We start from the raw sequence: 23398 nt of genomic DNA on the forward strand, positions 1-23398 counted from the left end.
ATATGTTCAACTGCAATAAATGTGGTTTGTAGTTTGCAACATGCGTGTGTGTTATGAGTGAATGCGAGTGAACACCAGCGAACACGCACGCACGCATGTTGCGAAAGACGATGTTTATTGATGAGACGGTTTGGGTATTTTGAGCAAGATAGCTTTATGGTCCATAAAGTGAAGGGTGAGTGGGTCTGGTAGCAGCGGTCTAAGGTCGAAAGTTGCAAAGACGTGGTCGATGCACGTGCCGCTAACCGTGGTCGGATGATGTTTGCCATCATGCGTTGCTCGTTTCAGCGAGTGCCGCGACTCCATGTAGTCGACCACCCAATCGTCCTTGATGACGTCGACGTTGAAGTCGCCAACTGTCACGATGGGTTGTCTTTGCGGTCGTTGTTTCAGGAATTCTTCCACGGCTTCGTCGACGTACTTCTCCACGACGGCACGCGATAGGTTGGGCGCAGGTACATCGTCATGACGTCGACTCTGCAGACGCTAGCAACGCAGCGACGAAGGCCGGCGCGCGCCGATACTCCGTTGTTTATAGCGAGCGTCGGCCCCGTTCTGCGCAAAGCCGCGTTAGCATACAGCTGGCGCCCGTAAAACTAAAGGGTGTGCGGCGCGTGGAGGGGAGAAGTGAGCACAGTGCGCGCTGTGTTGGGAGGAGGAAGGAATGCACAGATGGCTGGCGGAGGAGAAGGGGAGGCTGTGGACGGCGACGGCGCATGACTAGCTTCTAGTATAATTTGCTCCGCATGTAAAAATACAGAGAGCTAAAGAAGATACGTAGATAAACATACAAAGAATGAATAAAACATCGCGTAGTAAGGTGCAGGTCTCCTCGAATACGCCCCTATGAACATAAATAAAGCAAAGCTATTACATTAGTTTCAGCCACCACAATGCTCCATGCTGAAAACGATAAAACTTATATCAACCAGGACATAAGGAGGCAGGCAAAGACGTTTTCCCCATGCTATTCACTGTGTGGCTCTATGAGGTTTTCAGAGCCCTAGTTGGGAGAGTTAGGTATACGACTTAATGGAGAGTACCTTAGTAATCTGGATTCCCTGATTACAATGTATTGATGAGTAACTCATGGGCCGAACTGCAACCTATAGTAAGTTATTCAATTGTGCAAGCAGAAGACAATGGTAATCTGAGAATTATCACACAGAAAACTAGGGCAATGTACAACGGTCTCACAAGTGAACTGCGCTTTGCGATAGGTAGCGAAGCACTGGAAGTGGCAAAAAAATACGCCTATTTAGGTTAAGAAGTTACAGCAGAGCCGAACAATGAGACGGAAAAAACTGTGTAAGAATAAGACAAACATAAACCATGATTAGAACTCTCAAAAGTTATTCTCAGATAATAAACAGTAGTTTGACATTTTCACTCAAAAGGGAAGTATATTACTGCTGCATCTAACTGTTACTGACCAATGAATCAGAAACCCGGAGGCCTACAAAAAGGTTCAACTTTTATTCAGGCACGATGCAGTTAACAATTGTAAAGAAAATGATAATTGTAACCTTAAGACCAAAGGTAACAGAAGAGTGGGTCAAAGAACCAATTGGTGTTAAGGACATCAGTTGAAATCAAGAAGAAGAAACGGGCATAGACACAGCATGCAGCACATTGCAAGATAACTGCTGCTGATGAGTATAACAGACTGAATTCCGAGAAAATGCAAGTGTGTGAGGAGGAGACAGAAAATTAGATGGTCATAATAGGTTAAGAAGTTTGCGGGTATTACGTGGCCACAGCAAACATAGGACCAGGATGTGTGATGTAACATGACAGTGGCATTTGTTCCACAGTGGGCGTTGTCAAGTGAAGGTGACAGAATCGTTAGGGTGAAAGTAAAACTTTGAATTCAAGTGCTTCCCCTAGAGTAGGTCAGCTATACAACTGGTTGAGCATGTGCCTTACTATTTTCAGATCCTCCAGAACATGTAGAAAGACTTTCATTGTGATGCACATGAAACACAATAGGAAAATTAGGCGATATTGAGCCTCTCTTTTAAAAGGTCCATACCATTTGTAAATGCGTAAACACTATACTTATCAGTTATTTATTGTCTCTGTTTGCTGCCGAAAAATACGAAGAAGAGATGCCCTCAAAGGCAGTGGAAGTCCTCGCTTCGAGCTTCCTGCTATGAGGACGCACTTTATATGATTGACAGCACAAATGGCCGTAAGAATGCAGGATCTACATCTCATGTTCATGTTCATGTAAATGAAGTCTGTTTTGTCATCGTCATTAATGTATGTCTATCAAGAAAATGTTCTGTTGAAACGTTATTGACTTCAGCGACAATTGATTTTTGTGAACACACATGAGTGGCCTCTTTGAAGCCTATTACTTATGAGCGGTCATGTAGGCTCCCTACTATTACTAGTAATTAAGGGACAGACTCGCCATGGCATTCTAGTGGTGAGCGTGCTTCAATGTTGACCTGAAGATCATGAGGTGGAAACTCGGCCGCGGATGCCGCCTTTCGATCGAAGTGCAATGCTGAAGGCACGTGTACTTAAATATAGGCAGACGTTAAAGAACACCAGGTTGCCGAAACTTCCGATACCTTCACAAAGTGTCCCTGATATCATATGAGGGACACTGTAGTAGAGGACTCCGGAAATTGTGGATTTTTTACATAAAACTCTTACAATCAATACTTGTAGAAGAGAAAACACGGGGTTTAGGAACCTCGTAAGTGAATGGTTATGTGTGCATTTCGTGCGTGCAAGGTAAAGATCACACACAAAAAAATGGCACACCCCACGTACATTGGGAATCGATGATATGCGAATCACGAATGAGGAAGGTTGATATGTCACTTTAAAATCAGCACAATGTTACGAGGTGGAGGGAAATGACGCCGTAACTAACTTACGTGTCATGATTATCATGTTTGGATATGTCGTTTACCTTCGTCATCTGTTCACGTCACGGGATAACAAATTCAGAATATGTGGAGCTAGCGAAACGGCCGCGAGCACGCTATGAGTGTGGTATGTTGTCATTTTCCTAAATGACATGCTTGTCAGCATTATCATGTTTGCACCAGTCATATACTTTCGTGATGCATTGACGTCACGTAACACCAAATTTGACATATGTGGAGTTAGCAAAACGTCATGAACGCATCATTAAGGGTCCAATATACTCCAATGTAACGTTGACGTGCGCGCACACTCGGCTCAGCAACGATATGTTAGCAAAACGTGAGTACTCTAGAGTCTGCCGCCAGGCGCGACCGGTGCGACCAGCGTCCGTCGGTGCGGCCCGACGGCAACCAACGCGAAATGCGACATGCTACATTTCACGCTGATGCGTTACCCAGACAACGCTGCGTCTCCCTCTTTTCGTGACGGACGGACGCCGGTCGCGCTGAAACGCGCATGCGTAAAAGCAACGCAGCGCGTTGCGCGCCTGCGAGGCAGGACCGGCGCCTGGCGTGGCAACGCCGGCGTTACGCGACGAAGTGGACGCCGGCGAGCATGCACACCGTGCCACGTCGAAACGTATTGGCGCGCCGACTGTAATATGCAGTCATGTTCTCACATGACACGCATATCATGATCATCATGTTTGCACCAGTCACATACCTTCATCATCCATTGACGTCACGTAATACAAAATTTGGCATATGGGAAGCTAGCGAAACCACCGCGAGCATATCATGAGTGTGGCTTGTAGCCATGTTGTTACATAACACGCATGTCATGATTATCATGTTTGGATGTGTCATTTACCTATGTCATCCATACGCATCGTGTAATACCGAGTTTGGTACATGTGAAGCTAGCAAAACGGCCGCGAACGCATGATGAGCGTAACATAAAGTCATTTTGTTACATGACACGCATCTCATGTTTATCATGTTTGCACCAGTACCATACCTTCGTCATCCATTTACGTCCCGTAATACGAAATTCGGTATAAGTGAAGCTAGCGAAACGGCCGCCAGCGCATCATGAGCGTGGCATGTAGTGATGTTGTTACATGACACGCATCTCATGATTATCATGTTTGCACCAGTCACATATCTTCGTCCTCCATTCATGTACCGTAATGTCAAATTTGGTATATTTGGCACTAGCGAAGCGGCCACGAGTGCATCTTGAGCGTGACATGTAGTCATGTTGTTAGATGACACGCGTGTCATGATTTTTATGTTAGGGTCGGTCGCTTGTAGTTGGCATGCAATCATGTCATACCATACCAGTTTTGCAACATGCCATGTGAACGAAACTACCGCAAGAGCTGCAGTACCATGAAATGTAAATCATGACATACATGGGATGATTTTTGTGTTATCAGTAGTCAAATATGTTCTTCATACAGTCATGTAATGCCATACCAAGTTTGGTATCGATACCATTATGTAAGCGGCCAGGAGAGCTAAAAGTCCTAGGTGGCTAGATAGATAGATAGATAGATAGATAGATAGATAGATAGATAGATAGATAGATAGATAGATAGATAGATAGATAGATAGATAGATAGATAGATAGATAGATAGATAGATAGATAGATAGATAGATACGCCTAATGTCGCCGAAGTTCCCTAAGAAATGCTTCGCCTTCAAAATAAGCCACGGGCTATGTGCTGCAAACGTTGAGCAGTCGCCTTGAAAACATGGTGAAGGAACGAAATTATTTAGCATACAGCGCTAGGGGGGTTTTATTTCACCTTTTCTAGTGTTCTATGGTAGGTCACATAACAATATGCACATGAGTTTCGGTCACTCTAGTGACAGGCTCCTGCGCTATCCGCGTCGTCGAATTATCGCTGGGCTATCATCTGCTTCTAGAACTGAGGCGACGCGCCATAGCAAGGAGCTCGTGTTGGTATGACGTTGCGTTCCAGGTGTCGTCTGGCATAAAAGAACTCCTCAAATGGGTAGAGAAGCACACAGACACGTAGGCGAATCCCAAAAGAGAATGACCGCTGCGCGATGGGCCACTTGACAGCGGTAAATGTGGACACAGCAATAGTACGGCAAGCGTCAGCATCCCGCGCTCGACCATAGTCACTTTCCACTCGATCTGGCTGTGGTACGCCGAAGACTGTGAAAAGAACGCACCATGTTCGTGAACAGCAGTGATTGTCGCCGGAAGCCCTGTATATATTGTGAGAAGATCAGGCCTGAGTGGCAAGAAATATGCACCACAAGTTCCGCTTGTGGCAGCAGGCGTGCCGTCTGAGGCAATGTTTGCAAAAGGGTGTTCAGGCTCTGAAGTGCACTGAAACATGTACGGTTTACTTCTGCGTTGCGTGACCACCACTTCCAGCATTTGAGCATCGATGAAGAGCGAGTGCCATCTTCAAGGCCAATTGAGCACGAATGTATGAAAAGTAATTATAAATAATCAATATTCAAATAACAAATAGTATTTTTACAATGAACTAAGTCACCCTTAAACTCCTGTCATACGAGATGGTTAATGTCGTTTGCACTCAATGACATTTACATTTAAATACATTATTTGGGTGTCACAAGGGAACGTCTAATGTCATTAAAGAAAATGACTTCAGAAAATCAATGAGCTAGCCGAACTAATTCGAAAGACATTTCGTCGCGAAGATGTACTCTCGCTGGAAGAGGGCCGTGAACAGATTATATATGAAAGGATTAATAAATCACAACAAGTATCATTGTGGATTTATTTTTAAGTATTGTGTAATCTATTCGCATACAATTCAACTGAGCTGTTAGAAAAAAATTGAATATTCTCGTTCACAGCGACATTCTCAAAAGCGTCGCCCACCATGTTGGTCATGCGAGCCATGTGCTCAGTGTTTATGCTATAGTCTCGCAGCTGTCTTTCTTGGTTAACATGCCTGGCACGAAAGGAGACATACGCCACGACAACGCTTCTTATCCGATCGGCGCGAGAAGTTGCAGCAGCTTCCTCGCACTCCGCCATGTCAGCCATATTGAACGTTTACCACGTGACCCCAAGAGCGATAGTTGCTCCAGTCTCCCTTCGACTTCGTATGAGCTACAAGATTTTCTTTGCATATTTAGAAAACTGCATATTAACCTTTTATCCTAAATTTCATCCATGTCAAACATTTTTATAATGCTTAGTGAACATAATAAATTTGTTACACACGCTGCTACTGTTTTATGTTCAGTCCCGTCTTAGCGACATAGCGATTGGCATCGTTTACAAATGACTATATATATATTTCCCTGTAGCAGCACACGTCTCCTAAATGTCATTCGATGTGTCGAATGTCCTTAGAGTAAGATGACATTAAACTTTCTCGTGTGATAGGGGTATTACTAACCTCAAACATTGTAAAAGTGGAACCCCTTAAAACTTAAAGTAAAGTATATAGGGTTCACACATAGGATAGCTTAAATAATAAAAGATAATATGGATAATAATAGTACTGTTTTTCTGTGTCATTATGGTTTCTAGATTTGGTATAAGCCAATATGCCCAAACGAGCGTCATTCGATGCACATTGTACCGCAAACTACGACATGGGTGTACGGAAACTATAAACGACAGGTGATGGCGTGAGTGTTCATAAATACATGAGTGACAAAAGTCACATCATGCGATTGTTGTGAAGAAGTTGCACTGTTTCATTAGCATTGAATATAATATACCAGTTTATGTACCTGCACTTAATAAACACATATAACATACTCGTGGTAAGAGGCGTCATCACAAGAATGAGATGTGTGGCGTTTGATGTTTCATCTCTGACATCTTCGAATCACGTCAATTGCCACAGTGCACCGAATATGCAGAATATTATCCAGACTACTCAATAATTCTGGCTTATCTAACCTGCTTGCGTATAGGCTTACGGGCGTCCCACTCAAAAGTCGCATCAATTGATAATATAAAGCAAAAGGCTTTGCTCTCAGTCCTCAGCCGTATACTAAGTTTGCTTAAGGCTTCTCTGCCATGGTGAGCATATACGCATACGAAACGGCGGCCCATTGACGACGCCAGCGGCCCTCGCGGAGACGACACGTGCCTATGGGCGACAGCAGCAAACTACATTTTTTAGCGCCAGGTATACAAACACATGCTAAAAAAACTCACCTTTCCATGGAGAGGGCTGGCGGGGAAAAATACACGCAAGGAAAACAAAAAAATAGCCGAAAGGAAAGTTGGCGATGTTTTTATAGAAACCGCGGATTCTTGCAAAGAAAAGATGCCCGGTTGCATCCCCTTGCAAAACGCCTTAAGTGTAGATCGCATACGCGCATAGCTGTGCGTCCCATAAAAAAGTTCACATAGGCAAGCAAGCAGTGTTTCGAAAGTGTTTTATACGCTGGTTTTGGGTTTGTGGGGGCGTCATATATATATATATATATATATATATATATATATATATATATATATATATATATGGTGTGTGTGTGTGTGTACGTAAGTAAATACTGAAGCTCTGTCCGACCGGAAGGCATTGTGGAGATTTGGGATTCACAGCTCAATTGGTTGCCTTTCAGCGGTTTGCATTGAGCACGTGCACGTGCATGCGCATTTGGTTGGTCTCGTCACGACACGTGTTACACGCAGTGTATGAAACTCAAACAAAAAAAGGAAAAAACAGTGGATGTGAAAGAGATACATTTCTTCACAAGCGAGTTAAACGCACTCGCATTTTTTTTGAAGAAATTGCGCTAGAAAAAAATTCTGAGCTCGCCCCACAAGTCCTCACTGCAAGGAAGTCGAGAGATAAGCGCGAAGGGAATGCAAGCTCATTTTCGAAAAAGGAACGAGATGAAGGTTGTAGAACGTGGGTAGGAAAGAGACGAGAGAAAGAAAACGATGGCGTCCAACGAAACGCGCTTATAGGTGCTCCCACTTTGGGTAAATAGGGAGATCGCCGGAGTTCGTAAATCCCGAAGCGAGAAATTCCTTCTTTCCAGAAAGAAGGGGACGCGCTATGGGTTCACTTTAACTGAATGGCCACCCCGAGTTTCCCGTAATCTCTTCGCTGGAGCCCATTGTCTGACGCTACCCGAAGAAAGTATTTTGCGCTTGACAGCGGTCGCATAAATAACGCGTGGTCACTTTCCCATGCCAGCGACGGCGAATAGATTTCGAGAGGATCAAGGCGGATTTGACCACAACGGCAGTTACTGTACCCCAGGGTGGGCGGGTGGTTTCAGGCTTCAAGGTGACATGCGCGAGCGGTACACGAGCGATAGGTCTCCACAAGAAAGAGCAGAATGTTGCTGGTCCTGCGTTCTTAGCATCCAGCTTCACCTCCTCCGGCGAGGGCCCCAAAAGGGATAAAAAGGACAGCTTCGGCAGGCGGTGCCCGACTCTGTTTAGTCAGCGCTTGCGTCGAGTGACGTGAGCCCGACTCGCGTCCCGTGTCGTAACCTGGTGTGGCTGCTGGCGCCGTAGACCGACTGCTTTCACGTGAGTGTGTTCAACCCGTTGCAATGTATCTAGACAGACTGGCTGTGTCTTGCTCGCGATTGTTGCGAGAATATTGTAGTTTCTGCTTGAGTATTCACAAAAAGTTAAACGAGCTGGAAAAAAAATTGCGGCTGTCTCCTAACCCTAACTGTCTAACTGAGTGAGATGTCTAAATGAATGGACCTCTAGCATGGCAGTACGCCTTTGTAATTTACCTACATTGATATAAAAGCGGATAGCCAAAGGCCGCGAGCACTAACCGACATCATGAAATATTTAGTCAACACTGGTGAACGTTAGCCAAAAAAAAAAACCGATGGCGGTATCATTCGAGTGAATACTGTTAATTTCACAAAAAAAGTGCACTATACTGAATATTATTCGTGACTGCGCACAATTCATTTTCACCCTATTTTTATTGAATAGCTCATGAGTATTACTCAAGAATAAATTGAACTCGCTTTTCCAGCCTCATGTTTAATGCTCCTCAACGGCCTTGATGATGATGAACATGATGATGATGATGATGACACGAAAACTGCTTTTTGGTACATTTGTCTGTGCGCTACCATACTCTGACGCAGATTGGAACTATGCAGTACATGCCACTTATAATCCAAGCCAGAGAACACTTGTCCAAACCAAACGTGCAGCCACACACCAAAGCAAGGCGTCCATAATATCGTATGCACGTGACCCCAGCTTCTGTTTCAGACGACGTGGCAGAGTCCTGTTATCAGACCTCGGTCATGACTCTGAGGTCAATGTGACAGCGCCTCGGAGCGCTCTGAGCTGAAGAGTGGCGCTCTGAAAGAACCATTCGAACGTATTTACCGCGCTTGATATCAACCCCAGAACGTGACGTGCGTTGCCAGCGCACTTGGGAGCGCTCTGAAATGACCAGTCGAAAGAACCATCAGAAGCCCCTGTTACCTTTTCTGAAATGCATTGAAACAAATAAAAATTTATCAGTGTGACTAGACAGCCATAGAAGGCTCAAGCTATTAACAGGAACACGAGAAATTCTTCCCATGCAGCTGCTTTGAATTATGTAGTTTGGGAATATTTCCTAACGCATTCGCAATTCAATTGAGCATGTGCTCAGCGTTTCTTTCTTTCGCGTTGGTATATTATTATAGTGGTTCTTGCCTCACAGGTTCAAGGAGTCGACTCAATCATTCATTTCAACACCATCCGGGCCATCTGCTTTGAATACAGTACAAGTTGAAGGAGACTGATCAATATCTTTGTTGCGCCTCCTGAAAAAAAAATGAAGCGCGAGGGTAATTGCCTCCAGGTGGTGTATCAATTGAGTAAAAATAATCAAGGCCAGCTTACAGATTTTTTTTTACTTCGCAGTTCTCGGCAGCGTCGCCACATGAGCCCCTATAATGTGCATTCGACGAAACTGCTTTGCTGCATTCTAAAAAGAAATGAAAAGCAATTTATTCTATAGACTTACTGTTAGCGCGTGGGTACTAATAAGCGCAGGCCCTGTCACCTAAACTTGCTGGTTTCTACGAATAAACTTCTTTTTTTTCTCCTACCCTCGAGACTGTAACACAACAAAGCAACAACCGCGTTTCAATTGATATCATTCAACATTTGAACTTTGTAGTGGCTTTCATCATTGTTTACAACATCGATCGTATAAATTATAGCTTAATAAAGGGGAAGTTACGAAATCTTAAGGAAGGTTAGAACGTTCACTTTCTCACCATCCTCGATCGGGCAGCTAAACGCAAGAAATAGGCAGTCGATATGGTTTCACTATAGCGTAATACTCATGTATCAATGACCTACGTAGTCGATGGCTGTCTGTCATGGCTCTTAGTGTACATGTACATACTGCGATGAACGCCAGTTATCTTCGTGTCTCCTCCGTTTTCTTCGTATCGACGAACGGGGCAGGGCTAGATGGAGCAATACCAGACCCCGGGGCTAGCATGCCTAACTGACTTAAGCAATCCACTCCAAGTGGTAGAGAAGATAATGACACCTTCGCGTTTCGGCTCACCTCTGGGTCTGTCAAGACTATGAGGCAAGATGGACTTTTCGTCGACGTGAGCACTGTGTAGGAAGCTGGCAAAAATTTGAGCGAGAAATAGAAAAGATCGCGTGAATTGCGGGGTTGGCTGTCTGTGTCGCTTGCGAAAGAGCGACCACAGTTTCGTGAACTGAGCAGTTCTCTTCCAGTCATGCAGGTCGTAGAAATTTAAGATTGAAAGTCGGAGCAGAGACGTTTTTACAGTAAGGCTCCCCTAGAGACAGCTATATAAGGCAGTTCTTCGATACCTTGCGTCAGCGGCTTTAGCTGGTCATGCAAAAGCGAAGCTCTTGGGTACATGGCCTAACTAGAGATCAGCGCGAGTCGCTGTAATGTCATTTGTGCTTTTTAGTTTGGAGACTTCATTTAACCGTGCACCGTGTGTTTGCATTGAACGGTACTCTTATTTTCTAGTCGGGCACTGCCACTGCCCTTACTGATTTGTGGCGCCTTCATGAAATATTAATTTCCACTTTTTTCTATTCTTATTTGCAAGATGTTTCAGCGCTCGAACAAAGGAAAAAGGACAGGGTAGACAGAAAGAGCGCTCTTTCTGTTTACCCTGTACTTTTTCCTTTCTTTGGGCGCTGAAACATCTTGCAAATATGACTACGCACTAACTAGCCCAAGCTTCCGCTCTTGTGAGTTACCTTCCATTCTTTCATGCTCACAATTTCTCTTCCTAATTATACATCGTCTCTGCTTAGCCCTTCCTATCTTTCTTTTGTGGTCTCTCACAGTGAACTAGGCTAAAATAAAAAAAAGAAAGATCATATGACTGACTCCTTCGCCATAAAATTATTATAACAAGAAAGTAAAATGAGCCTTCTCACAAGTTGTCGGTTGTTTATAGTGCATTGATATACGAGGGCTTGTATTATGTCTATCGGTGTTTGGCAGTACAAGGCACCGCTTGTTGTGGACCTGCCAATGTTGAAGCCTAGGTGCAAATCTCCTTCCCAATGACTAACGCCCATGGCCATAACTCAATGTTTGTGGTAGCTGAAGTTAAAATATACATGCACACCAAATAAAGTGACTCTCTCGCAAAGATAGTCACAACAAGCATGTAATGAACACTGGTCCTTGGTATGCAACCATTTAAAGCGCCCTAAAACACGAAGGGAAATGCAACGTACGTCATGCTGTTTCGAACAAAGCGAGACGCGGAACTTGGTGTGACTGTTTGGCATACCGTAGGCATATACCGTCGGGGCGAAGCTCCTAAAGCCGTCGGTCTGTCCATGCATGTCTTTTGTGATCTTTTGTAATCGCCTAGTTGTATGACTCATTCAGCAGGGGGCGCTAGAGTGAGTGACAGACAGACAGTTGGACGAACAGGCAGACAGACGGACATACAGACAGACAGACTGATGGACAAATCCATAGACGCACGCATGGCCGCATGGACGGACGGGCGGTTGCATGGGCGCACGGAAAAACGGAAGGACGCATGGGCAGACGAACGGACGGATGGACCTCATTGCCAATGACTGCACCATGGAGCACATGCTTATAAAATACGCACTCAAATGTATCCACATGCAAACAACCACGATCCGAGGGACGCGCATACACTTAGTGTTGGCAAACTTCTCCATGCAGCCAGTACAAGAACCTCTCTCGCTTCATTTCATGGACCACAAAGCCGTTATAGTAAAGGGATTGCGCAATCCAGCCGCCATGACAACGAATGAATTAAAAGAAGAAACGAGAAAACGAAATAACAAACGAACAAGGTCAAAATAGAAGTTCATTTAAAAAAATATACGCCCAGAGTTACGTCTTTTTAATGATGTAATGGGTGAACTTTTTACGGCAGAATTACGATTTACTCACGTTTTGCCCCACTCACGCTTCGTCGACTTATAATCATTGATCAGGTGGACATGGTGTGTTTTTTTTCAATATGAACAAGCTACAGCGAGGTGGCGGACGATTTTCTCGTTTTAGTTATGCGTTTACCATTCCGAAGTGGAACTCTTACAGTTACAGCGCCCTCTGACAAGGTTCAGTCTCGTTAAATAAAATTGCAGACCGCTTTTACAAACTAAAACAAGTGTACATAACTGTATTGTTCACGAATTATCCAGACTTGACTTTTACAATGAGTTACCGCAGTTCATTTCATCGAACATTTCAGCCAGCCCGTAAGCGGAGCGTGGGCCTCGCTTCAATAGGGTAGCAAACCGGACTGGTGCCTGGATAACCTCTCTGCCTTCTCAGTCTCTCTGCTTTCTTTCCTTTGCTCGGCTAACCCACTTACGGCTGTAGTGGAGGGCTCATATACACTCGCGTTCCCGGTCAACATAGCTGCTGAGCAGAGCGCGAAAACGCTCAACTAAATCTCTGTAATATATGCAACGCTTGGGTTACAGGCGTCGTAGTAGTAGGTCTCCTCGGCTACTAGAGGATTGGAACGCGCGCACACGCGCACTCTTTTGAATTCAGGAGGAAACCGTGCACGTTTATCATAAATAAGAAGATAGTGGCTTCTAATGAACTAACCCACAGAGACGACTATCGGTGACTTAATCTCCAATAAAGGTTGCCTAGAATTTGAAGTGAAGCGAAGTGAAGTGAAGTGAACTCTATTGCCACATATATTAAAATATGTTTAAACAACAAGGATGGTGGGATAAAAGCTGCATGTATTCAGCTTGACTAGTCCCACCTCCCGGAACAATAACAGCAGGAGCAAACATTAACAAGCATTCTTACTTGTCACAATAGTAAAATAGAAATACATAAAGCAAAGCGATAAGAGAAGAAGCAAAAAAGTATGAAACAAACATTCTAAACAGACACAATCATAAACAACAAACATTGGTGTTTATAAAATTAGTTGAAGCATTCTCTTTTTCGAAATATGACGTATGTTGTCATCACTTAATTCATGTTTGTTTAGTATTGAAGGAAGGCGGTAGGAAAGTGTTTGAAAACCGTAGTTTGTGCGTGGTTACGGAACTGCCCAATGTTTGGTGTGTCGCTTTATGCTATATGATTGATTTATTGACAAGTTAGCGATGTTCCTGAAATGAGTACTGCCCTTAAACGTTTTATCTTCAAAAGAACTTATAAGCTGATACTCATAAAAGTGGTCAACTCGGATAATCTTGAACTTCAAAATAGGTCACGCGTGTGCTCCTTATAAAGTACATCAGCAATAGCCCGTTGGACTTGCTTCTTTAGTGTGACTAATTTTCTAATGATTGTTTAGTGCTGTTTGGCCAAACGAGGTGACAATAGCGCAGATGTGAAGCAAAGAGTGCATTATATATCATGAGTATCTGGCATCTGCACAGCATACCTAAGGCCTTGCAAAGCGTAGATTTTAAGGGATCAGTATGGCGGTCTCAAGGTGTCAGTTCGTGGAAGATGACACCCAATGTTTTAGCTGACGCAGAGAGTACTACTTTAGAGTCACTTAGCGTAAGACACTTTGTGGGACCACAAGGCCTAGATTTTGCTCTAAAGAGTACTGCTTTTGTCTTCGAGCAATTGTGCTGAAGTGAGTTTTTCACCGACCAATTATTTATTTTTCTTAATATTTCATTAGCCAGATGTATAAGTTCATCATCCTTAGTTCCTGGAACGAAAAAACTGGTGTCATCCGTGTAGATAATGTAGCTAGCCTAATCATCAACACTTACAATATCATTTATATATATAACAAATAAAAGTGGGCCTAGTATGCTGCCCTGAGGCACATTCTGCTCAATTGGCTTTAACGAAAAGTAATGTCTGTTTATTGATACACATTGCTTTCTATGAGTTATGTAAGTTCTAATTAAATCTAGGGTAATTCCGCGTATGCCGTAAAAATTTAATTTATCTAATAGGGTTACATGATTTATTCTATCAAAAGCTTTTGAGAAATCTACAAACACTCCCAGAGTTAGTTTCTTAGCCTCAATACTGCTCACAATTATATCTTTTTGCTTAAGAAGAGCAGTTTCGGTTGAAAAGCCTGATCTGAACCCGTGTTGTGATGATGTAATTACGGAATGCTTGCACAAAAAAGAGGACATTCTGAGTAGAATAATTTGTTCTAAACCTTTAGAAAACAAAGGAAGAATTGATATTGGTAGGTGATTGCCTAAATTATCTTTTTCACCGCCTTTGTGTACCACAGTTATTCTTGCAACTTTCATCCGCTGTGGAAAAATGCCAGATGTTAAAGCCAAGTTGTAAATATGAGTGAGGCAAGGTATGATCAGGTCGATAACATGAAAGATTGGTTTGGACTTTAGCCCATTCACATCCTCACTTTTGCTTCGCCTGAAATTTTTGAACATGTTTAGAAAAAATCTAAACACATGTTTAGAAAATATGAACATGCTCACTAAAAAAATCTAGTAACAGAAAGACGCACTTTAAACGCTACCTAACCAGAAAAGGTTGCCATGTTAAACTCGCTGGGCGCAACCTTCTTGGTTTCAGTGAGGTTGATAGGATGTGTTTCAATATCGTCATTCCACCATTGTAGGAAGTACTCGTAATAGTTACCGACTTTTTCTAAGCGCAGTTTTAGCGAAGTTGGGCCGCAGCGGTGGTAAAAAGTGGGAACTAGACACGAAGCGCAGGCCTTCAGATAGTGCGCGCGTCCGGCCGTGCCACCTATTGTTTAGTACTTGGAATGTCCGCTGTATGGCGGTACTTATATCTGATGAATATATGACGAAAAGATGCGAGAGATTGCGGTACTTGGAGTGTTAGGTGGACGGGCGGATGGACAGATCCACGGACGGACAGACAGACAGATGCATGGATGAATGGACGGATGCATGGACAGATGAACGGACGCACAGACTGACGAACGCACGGATGAACGCACGAGAGACGGACGCACATACAGATGCACGTACAGACGGATGGACGTACACATGATCGCACAGACGGACGCATGGACGGGCGGAAGCAAGAACGAACTGGCAGACGGAGGTGCGAACAGATTGACAGACGCTTCGCCCCAGTCGTCACCATGCACGCCGTGGATATTCTTCGATTTTTTTCATCTTTGAGAAACAGCCTCTGTCAATAATGTTCAACGAAATGTAACGAACTGTTACATAGCCTGGTTCTTTTCTGGGTTCCCGACGGCCCTCAAGGACAATTGTTTAACTATATCGACAGTTCTCACGTACCTAGGGAATCAATTTGATGAGAAGCATGCGCATAGGAGGCGACTGTCTTGTATTTTTTTATTGAGTGAAATGTTACTAAGTCGCGCTAAAGATAGCTACAATGCATGCGCAGGCATTCGTTTACTAGCCGCATATGTTTATAGAACCAGTATTTTACAGTTGCGTAGTGGTGGCAGCAGCCACAAGGGTATTAGCAACAGCATACGCGGTAAGCTGATATAAAGCACTGGTCTTCATAAGAATGACAGCCACAGATACTGCTGCATAAATCAGTTTCAACGGATAACACCTACGTACGATTGATGTAACCCGACATGAGGGCTGTATTCTAGGAATACATATGTAATGTTCACAAAACTGCATAGTGAATACAGCAACCACAATGGACGTTTGACAAACCTAAGGGTCTACTTGAAAAGTAGTTCCTAGACTGGGTGTGGCTCTTTGGTATATTTGATTTCCACACAGAATGCGGGGGTTCAGTTTCTGCTGGGGCCCTAAGATTTATTATTAAAATTCATCGGGTCAACGTTGCCGATGTTAGCTTTTTCTTAGGTCTCCCGCGTCAAAATTGCCCATGCGTGTTATCCTCGTTCCTGGGTAGATACTAAGTGTCAAGCACCAATGGCACATACCCGCATACCAGTGGCACTTACCCGCCCACGTGTATGTGCCACTGCCTGGAGGAAAGTGTATCATGACGCACGAGACAGGATTGTGACATTATTTATGGCATGACCAGCGCGGCTAAAAATTAAACAATCTTACCCATCCGCACTCATTTTGGGTTTGACCCAAGTTATGGGGTGATCATGATAGTACCCAGACGTAAGCGGAAAGCTACCTATAGCCAGCTAGAGAAATAGATGGCTGTAGATATATAGATAGACGATCAAAGTGCCTGCAATACGCAAATTCGTCACTTGAAAAAAAAAAACATTAACAAAATATTCTTCTTCTGGTAAGGCAGTTAACGTTCAGACTTAGCTTTCTATCATTCCTACCCTATTGTAGACTTAGGTTTCTGCAGCCATTCGTGCAATCGTTCTGTTTTATTTTATTTAAAATGTGGCATTTTGAAGCCTTTGAATATACCTGCCTACTACTGATTCATATTCATTCAGTTTTTACAGTTTATTATTACAAAGATTCCATTTCCCTGTTTCGTGAGACAGGTGACCAAGATAATGAGCCGCCTGGAACGGTACTTGGTGCTGTCTGCGCTGATTCTGACCAACGGCGCTGATCACTGCTTCGCCGAGGATGCCGCCGACAACCAGGACCTTTTCGTCATGAACTCGGAATCCGCCAATGAGAAGGTGACAACGATTCGGGAGGGGTGAAAGTGTGCACTCCACTCTCGCGTAACCTGGCGCTTTGTGAGCAAGAGTTTGTCTTAGCTTGCCTATTTGGTTGGGTGTGAAAGCTTGAATGGTTAGATCGCATAGGTAATGAATTTATTTATTTGATTTGTATACACAGAAAACACAAGGCACAGAGGAAATAGGGAGGGAAGGAGACGACAACTGCCGCCTGTTGTGGCCCGACGCCTGCTTGCTCCTTTAAGAAGAGGAGACATAGAGGAAAAGAAGGCAGGGGGGGGGGAGAAAAACAAATGAATAGAAACCAAAACTGAATAGAATCGAAAATAAAAAAATGAAACGAAAACACTCGTAAACACAAATATAGTGAACGGAAAGGTGTTCATAAACGTAGGCAAATTGGTTTTCTTTAGGAAAGTTAGCAGGGCACGATGGGCCTGATTACACCTAGTACACATCTTCTCGGAAACAGGCAATCCTCGTGCATCTAAGTCTGATAAGTCCATATGACTTCGTGAGCAGTGCTCGCGGCGCAGGGAATGTCGGACACTATAAAATTATATGTTCTAGTCTTCCTAATCTCATCTGCACACCCAACTTTCTTGTGCCTATCACCCACTTGCCTTCTCTGGAAATCTAGTAAGTTGCCCTTATTGAACAGAGCGTATCCTGCATGCGCGCTACATGCCTGGCCCATGTACAATTTTCCTTGCTTTCATATATGATATCCTAAACCCCGGTTTGTTTCCCGACCCGCTCTGCTATCTCCCTGTCTCTTAAGGTTAACGCTATCATTTTCCTTTCTGTCACTCACTAGGTCGTCTTTAATTTAGACTCTACTGTCTTTGCAAGTCTCCAGGTATTCTGCTTCGTAGGTAAATGCCGGCAAGATGTAGCTTTTATATACCTTCCTCTCGAGGGATAGTGGCAATCTAACAGTCATGATTTTAGAATGCTTTTTGAATGTGATCCACTCCATTCCTAATCACCTAGTCAATTCAATCTCGTGGTTTGGCTCTGCGGGGACTACCTGTCCCAAGTATACGTACTATTTTACAATTTCAAGTGCACAGATACCTATCTCAAAGCGCTGTTCTGTTGGGAAGTTCTTGTAAATTTTATTTTCTGCCGACCTTGGAAAAGCGAAGCAATGAACGTGATAGCAACAAATTGAAAAGTCACGCGCAGAATGAAAAGCAGATCGAAACGTGCCCTACGTTTGTCACGCACAAATGACGCACGAAACGTACTCACAGGTACCAAGGCACGCGAATAAGCGTCTCAGATGTTACTTCACTGTGTCTAAAAAGCGCGTGCTTTTTGCAAATGGAGACTGCAATGATTGCAGTGAACTTTGTGCATCAGTTAGCTACAACAAAATCATTCCAGGTAAAACCCGAAGCCAGCCAAGACGTACGATCCTCCCCTCCTCGCTACCACGAGATAAGGGTGCGCGAGGGAGCATCACTCCCCTCCTCTAAGTGGGGCAAAGTTAGCGTAGGAGATTGGAGCGCGCACCGCCGCACGCTGTGGTGACGCGCGCTCACTGCGCCATCTTACTCGTAATGCTGAATACACGATCATCTCCCCCCCACCCAGATGCCCGTCAGCAGCGGTAAGTGGTAGATATGAATAGCTTGTCGTTTAAACGCTGAAAGACGATGTGTATAAGACTACCGACTGTGTTGAAGATGTAATGTCTTTGTTTGACGCGTTATCACGCATGAAACACGTTTGATAGTGATTGTCATATTAGCTTGACCTGTAGTCAAGAAGGCATTAAAGAAAAAAAAGCTCCTCAGTGGCTCGGTGATTAACGCCTCACACTCACAATTTAGAGAACCCAAGTTCGATTCCGCACGCTGGAGTCTTTCTGTTTTTTTTTGTTTCTTGCATTGTCATATATTCAGATACGCATACTTATACGGTGAGTGATGCCGGCGCCGGCGGCAAAATCCAGCTGAGAGTTTCCATATGACTGCTATCGCAATAATAATAATAATAAGAGTATGGATATTATTAATAATAATAATGATAATATTAATTGGCATACGCAGGAGAACGCTGCTACTGCGGGTGCTTACGCAGGCGGCAGTGGAGGCGCGCTCGCCGAAGACTACGACGAGCCGTCGGCGTACGACCGACGTCTCCTCCTGCAGAGGCTGATCAGCAAGCGGGGATTCGGCGAGCGAAGGCGGCGCGGTTTCGGCGAGAAAAAGAAGCGCGGCTTCGGCGAAAAGAAACGAGGCTTCGGCGAGAAGCGGCGTCGCATGACAGCCGCCCATCACAGCCTGCTGGCCGTGCCGTCAGCCAGGACGCCGTCGGGGGCACGGGTCCTGCTCTTCGAGAATCCTTACGAAGGCTCCATACCATAGCTGTGGGCGGCAACCTTAGAAAAAAAAATACTTCCTACCGGCCGTGAGCAATCACTGCAGAGAGAGAAAAACTTCGCATCCAAAGTAGCTATGGTAACAACGCAAACTGTTAGGCTCAAAAACACGTCAGCTGTAGCAGCGCCTAGGACGTGTGGGTAACACTCTGCAGCTACTGCTAGTGACTTCGCACTTATTTGGTTGCGAGAATGTACTTTTGAACAAAGTCGACTTTAGAGAGATTGTACTGCGTGACGACGAATTTGTGAGATAATAAAATATTGAATAAAAATAAAATATTCGCCTCATTGACTTGTGTGACCTGTTATATATTGTCTGCTATAGTAGCCCCAACTAATAAAGAAGATAGTTTTCCGCATTAGTTCATCGAGTACCTTACATTGCATGGACGGACTGTCTGGTATTTTTGCGGGCAACATGTTAGCTTAATGATATAAATCCTGCTACCATCTAGCAAGTGAGAATCTAGCGGGAAAAATTTGCACATACACAAGAACCAGGACAGATTAGGACAAGCGCTACTACCAAATCTTTATTCTTTCAGCCCCCTCCCAAAATATAAGGATAAAATAGAGCATTGAAAAGATTTTTCTTGGCTAAAACTCGAATAAAAAAGTTTTATTGTGTGAACTCGAGGATCGAGGTATTTGAATTGCGTTATTGGATATAATACCAGAAGTAAGCATATCTAGTGGTGTCAAACTAGCGCACAACTATTTGGCTCTGCCCACGCAAAATCACAATATCAGTGTTTGTGTCCCTTTGTTTAACATACCCCTCCCCAGGCTCTTCCTCTCTTTGGCCCTTTCTCGTCCTGTATTAATTCACACATCAAAATCATTTCGCAGGCTCTAAAGTGGTTGGTCGTATACGCTACAGTGGCTATAATTCAAAATCGCATTGTTGCAAGTGTTGCATTATTGCAAACCCAGATAGGAGCAAGGGAAGAAATACAAACTGAAAAAAAATAAAATGATGAGAAAGAGCTTTCATGTAATGGCCAAAAAAACAACTAGTCACATGTTGCCTGAATCAAATAAAACAAAATCTGAACAAAAAAAAAACATTCCTTCCCCTAAGTCGCCTGATTCGGCCTGTTCATTCGCGAGCAATGCACTCGGCACCATCAAAGAATAAAATACTGATCACGGGTAGTATTATTTATAGTAAAGGCAGAAAGCGTATCCTAAGTAAATACACGCTAAAGTCTGATATACATCACCTCGAATCTTTTAGGAGATAAGGGCACTAGATTGTGCGGAAACTAATGGTAATGAGAGTGAAGACGTGTGTATACACTCCTACAAATATTCGGGTCTGCTGCTACAGGGCAACACCACTTCTTACGTGACCTTTTCAACGTCACATCATTTCCTTCAGTCGTGCCTCCGCGAGTTGGTATATGCGATGCGCATTTACGCAGGCCGCCATAACACGTTTGCCTCAAATGCGGCACAGCGGATATCAAAGGGTGACAACCGGAGAGCGGCCCCAAAGGCGCCGCTGCGTGGGATCCCTTTCGTGCTAAAAGCAGGCGGCGGCGATGTAATTGCAGCCCAAGCTTCAGCCACGGTCGCTCTATTCGACTGTGTTCGCGGCGAGCACCGACAAAGATAAGCGCCCACCTAGGCAACGCATTGCCGGGCCAACGGGGGCAAACATTACCTGCGTGTGTTCTTCTGGCGTGTACTGGAACACCGGGAAGAGCACCGGATACGTCGCTGCACCGAAAGTCAACCTGCACACGGCAGAATGCACCCTATATAACCGCCCATAAAAAAAGACAAGGTTGAAACAGCTTACCCTCAAATCCACCCATTCGTACAATGCGTGTACTATAACGATTCTCAAGCTTATAAAGATGTAGTGTTTGGACCTATGAAGCTGACTTTAGGTGCGAGAAATAGTAGAAGTGTTAGCGCCACAGCAAACATATACGGGTAAGTGACACGAGTCGCATTTAATGTGCTGGCAAGCTAGGCGAAACACGAATACAGCGCTGCGTCTGGCCTACCTCAAAGGGATACTAAAGGGAGGAATGTTTTTTATTTCTTCAGTACTACTTGCCGATACCAAAAGGAACACGCTTGCTGCAAAAAGATGCTTTATGAGCACGAAAGAGCGTATAAAAAGAGTGGGTGACGACGCCACATCGAAATTCCCGTACCAGTTACTGCAACGTCATAAATTTCGATGGTGTCTACTAAGGTTTACTAACTTCCTAATTGGTAAAAATGAAGTAAATTGTCTCATGAGGGAGACGGAGTCTTAACATACATCGTTTCAAGAAATTTATTTGAGCCACTACGGCCAGAAGGCTAAAACACAACGGCATATTTTACATCGGCATCAGATATATTCGGCGTAAAATTTAGTGGTGACACTAACAAAACTGATTTTCTTTTCAATTAACAAACTTATATGGTGGTGAAATAAAGGACATTGAACTTTTCAGAGTATAGTTCATCAACGTGAACAAATATATTGTTTCACCTTTGTACTACTTTAAGAAAGTTCTTGGGTAGAATAACTGCACGAAAAGTCGTCACTGCTTTTTTGTAATGGCAGGGACCGGTGATGCGTAGGAACTGTAGTGAAATTACTTGACGCTTGTCTATAGTTCTTACAGCTTTCTCGAATACACAAACATGTAATAAATATTGATGGGGTTGAAAGTCACATCTTTTCTGTTGCACACAAAGGCTCCTTCACGTCCCTAGTCAAAACCTATACTGACCTTGCTTTCCAATTTGCTGTGCCAAAAAAAAGATGGACGCTTTTTTTGTTTTGTCTCCTTTCTGTAGTGGTTATACAGTTTTGATTTCACGTAAGTCATTAACGAGGTCTACATGAAGACTCAGTATCAACACATAATTTTCTTCTTAGACTAAAAGTTGAATTTTTTTAGAACTCTTTTCGGTGTAGCATTTCTTTTTTCTATTTCGCAGTTGATAGAGCGTTTAGCTTTTAGTCCAATAACTTTAGAAAAAATTGTTGCTTCGTACGAATGGTTAACCAGCGAAGGCTGAAACATGCGGCCCCAGTGTTCAGCAGTGGGTTCAACCCAACGTGGCACTGAAGCTCTCCTTCTTATTTTTGGCTACATGTTCGTGCTTGTTATTGAGGTTAGGAACACGTCTAGTTTTAGTTTACCACAGTGTTTATTTTACATGCGGCGCATTGTGCGTAGCATGATCAAAATATTGGATGAGTGTAATGGGTGGTTAAATTCACTTCGCAATGCGTTCATCACAGTGGTTGCTTTTGAACCACTGGCAGTCACAGAAGTCGCAGCCGAAGCCCAAGTGCTGTGGGAGAAACTCCCGCCGAGAGCGGGCGTTCACCCCGGCGAACGCACTCCTGCAATCATGACGTTGACGCCGTAACGCCACTTGTTCGGCGTAGGCATTGTGCCGTGTTGCCCGTAGGCAGAAAGAAATTAGCTACCTTTTTCCCCTCTTCAAGAACTACGCATTCATTGTTCGGCATGGTGTTGTTGCAAGCGTTTGACATCGTGAGCTAACTCGGGGGCGTGGTTTGAAAGATCCGCCCACTATCCCGGCGCTTGCATACGCGTTCGCGCCCCGCCGCGGTGGTCTAGTGGCTAAGGTACTTGGCTGCTGACCCGCAGGTCGCGGGTTCGAGTGCCGGCTGCGGCGGCTGCATTTCCGATGGAGGCGGAAATGTTGTAGGCCCGTGTGCTCAGATTTGGGTGCACGTTAAAGAACCCCAGGTGGTCGAAATTTCCGGAGTCTCCACTACGGCGTCTCTCATAATCATATAGTGGTTTTGGGACGTTAAACCCCACATATCAATCAATCATACGCGTTCGCAATTAAGCGCGGCTTGGATGGCTGCCGGATTATCATACGCAGTTTCTGCCGGCACTCGGCATACCAGGCCTGTCTTTATGCCAGGATTGCACCATCGGCCCGGCGATTGCGAGCTCTCTCGCGTTTCGACGGTCGGTGCTCTTTAGTTGTTCATGGCATGCACATGTGGAAGGTTTCAGGAGAAACAGAAGCGCGCGTGCTTGGTGCCGCGATGCCACGAGATGGATGACGTAGCTCAAAACACAGCCAATG

General features: G+C 44.3%; 1 protein-coding gene across 2 annotated transcripts; it reads left to right on the plus strand.

Moving 5' to 3' along the window:
- Positions 1 to 16785: 16785 nt before the first annotated feature.
- Positions 16786 to 19589, plus strand: LOC142813979 (uncharacterized). Of its 2 annotated transcripts, none has more exons than XM_075891944.1 (2): positions 16786 to 16917; positions 18978 to 19589. In XM_075891944.1, exons 1-2 carry the CDS (start codon positions 16786 to 16788, stop codon positions 19293 to 19295), a joined length of 450 nt encoding a protein of 149 aa, XP_075748059.1. In that variant the 3' UTR covers positions 19296 to 19589. The 2 variants fall into 2 exon arrangements, 1 of the variants encoding a protein (XP_075748059.1); XR_012894760.1 differs by lacking the exon at positions 16786 to 16917 and adding an exon at positions 18406 to 18535 and having other exon boundaries at positions 18978 to 19115.
- Positions 19590 to 23398: the final 3809 nt, after the last annotated feature.

This window comes from Rhipicephalus microplus, chromosome 4, assembly GCF_043290135.1.
Source record: "Rhipicephalus microplus isolate Deutch F79 chromosome 4, USDA_Rmic, whole genome shotgun sequence".
In the NCBI taxonomy this organism is placed as follows: domain Eukaryota; kingdom Metazoa; phylum Arthropoda; class Arachnida; order Ixodida; family Ixodidae; genus Rhipicephalus; species Rhipicephalus microplus.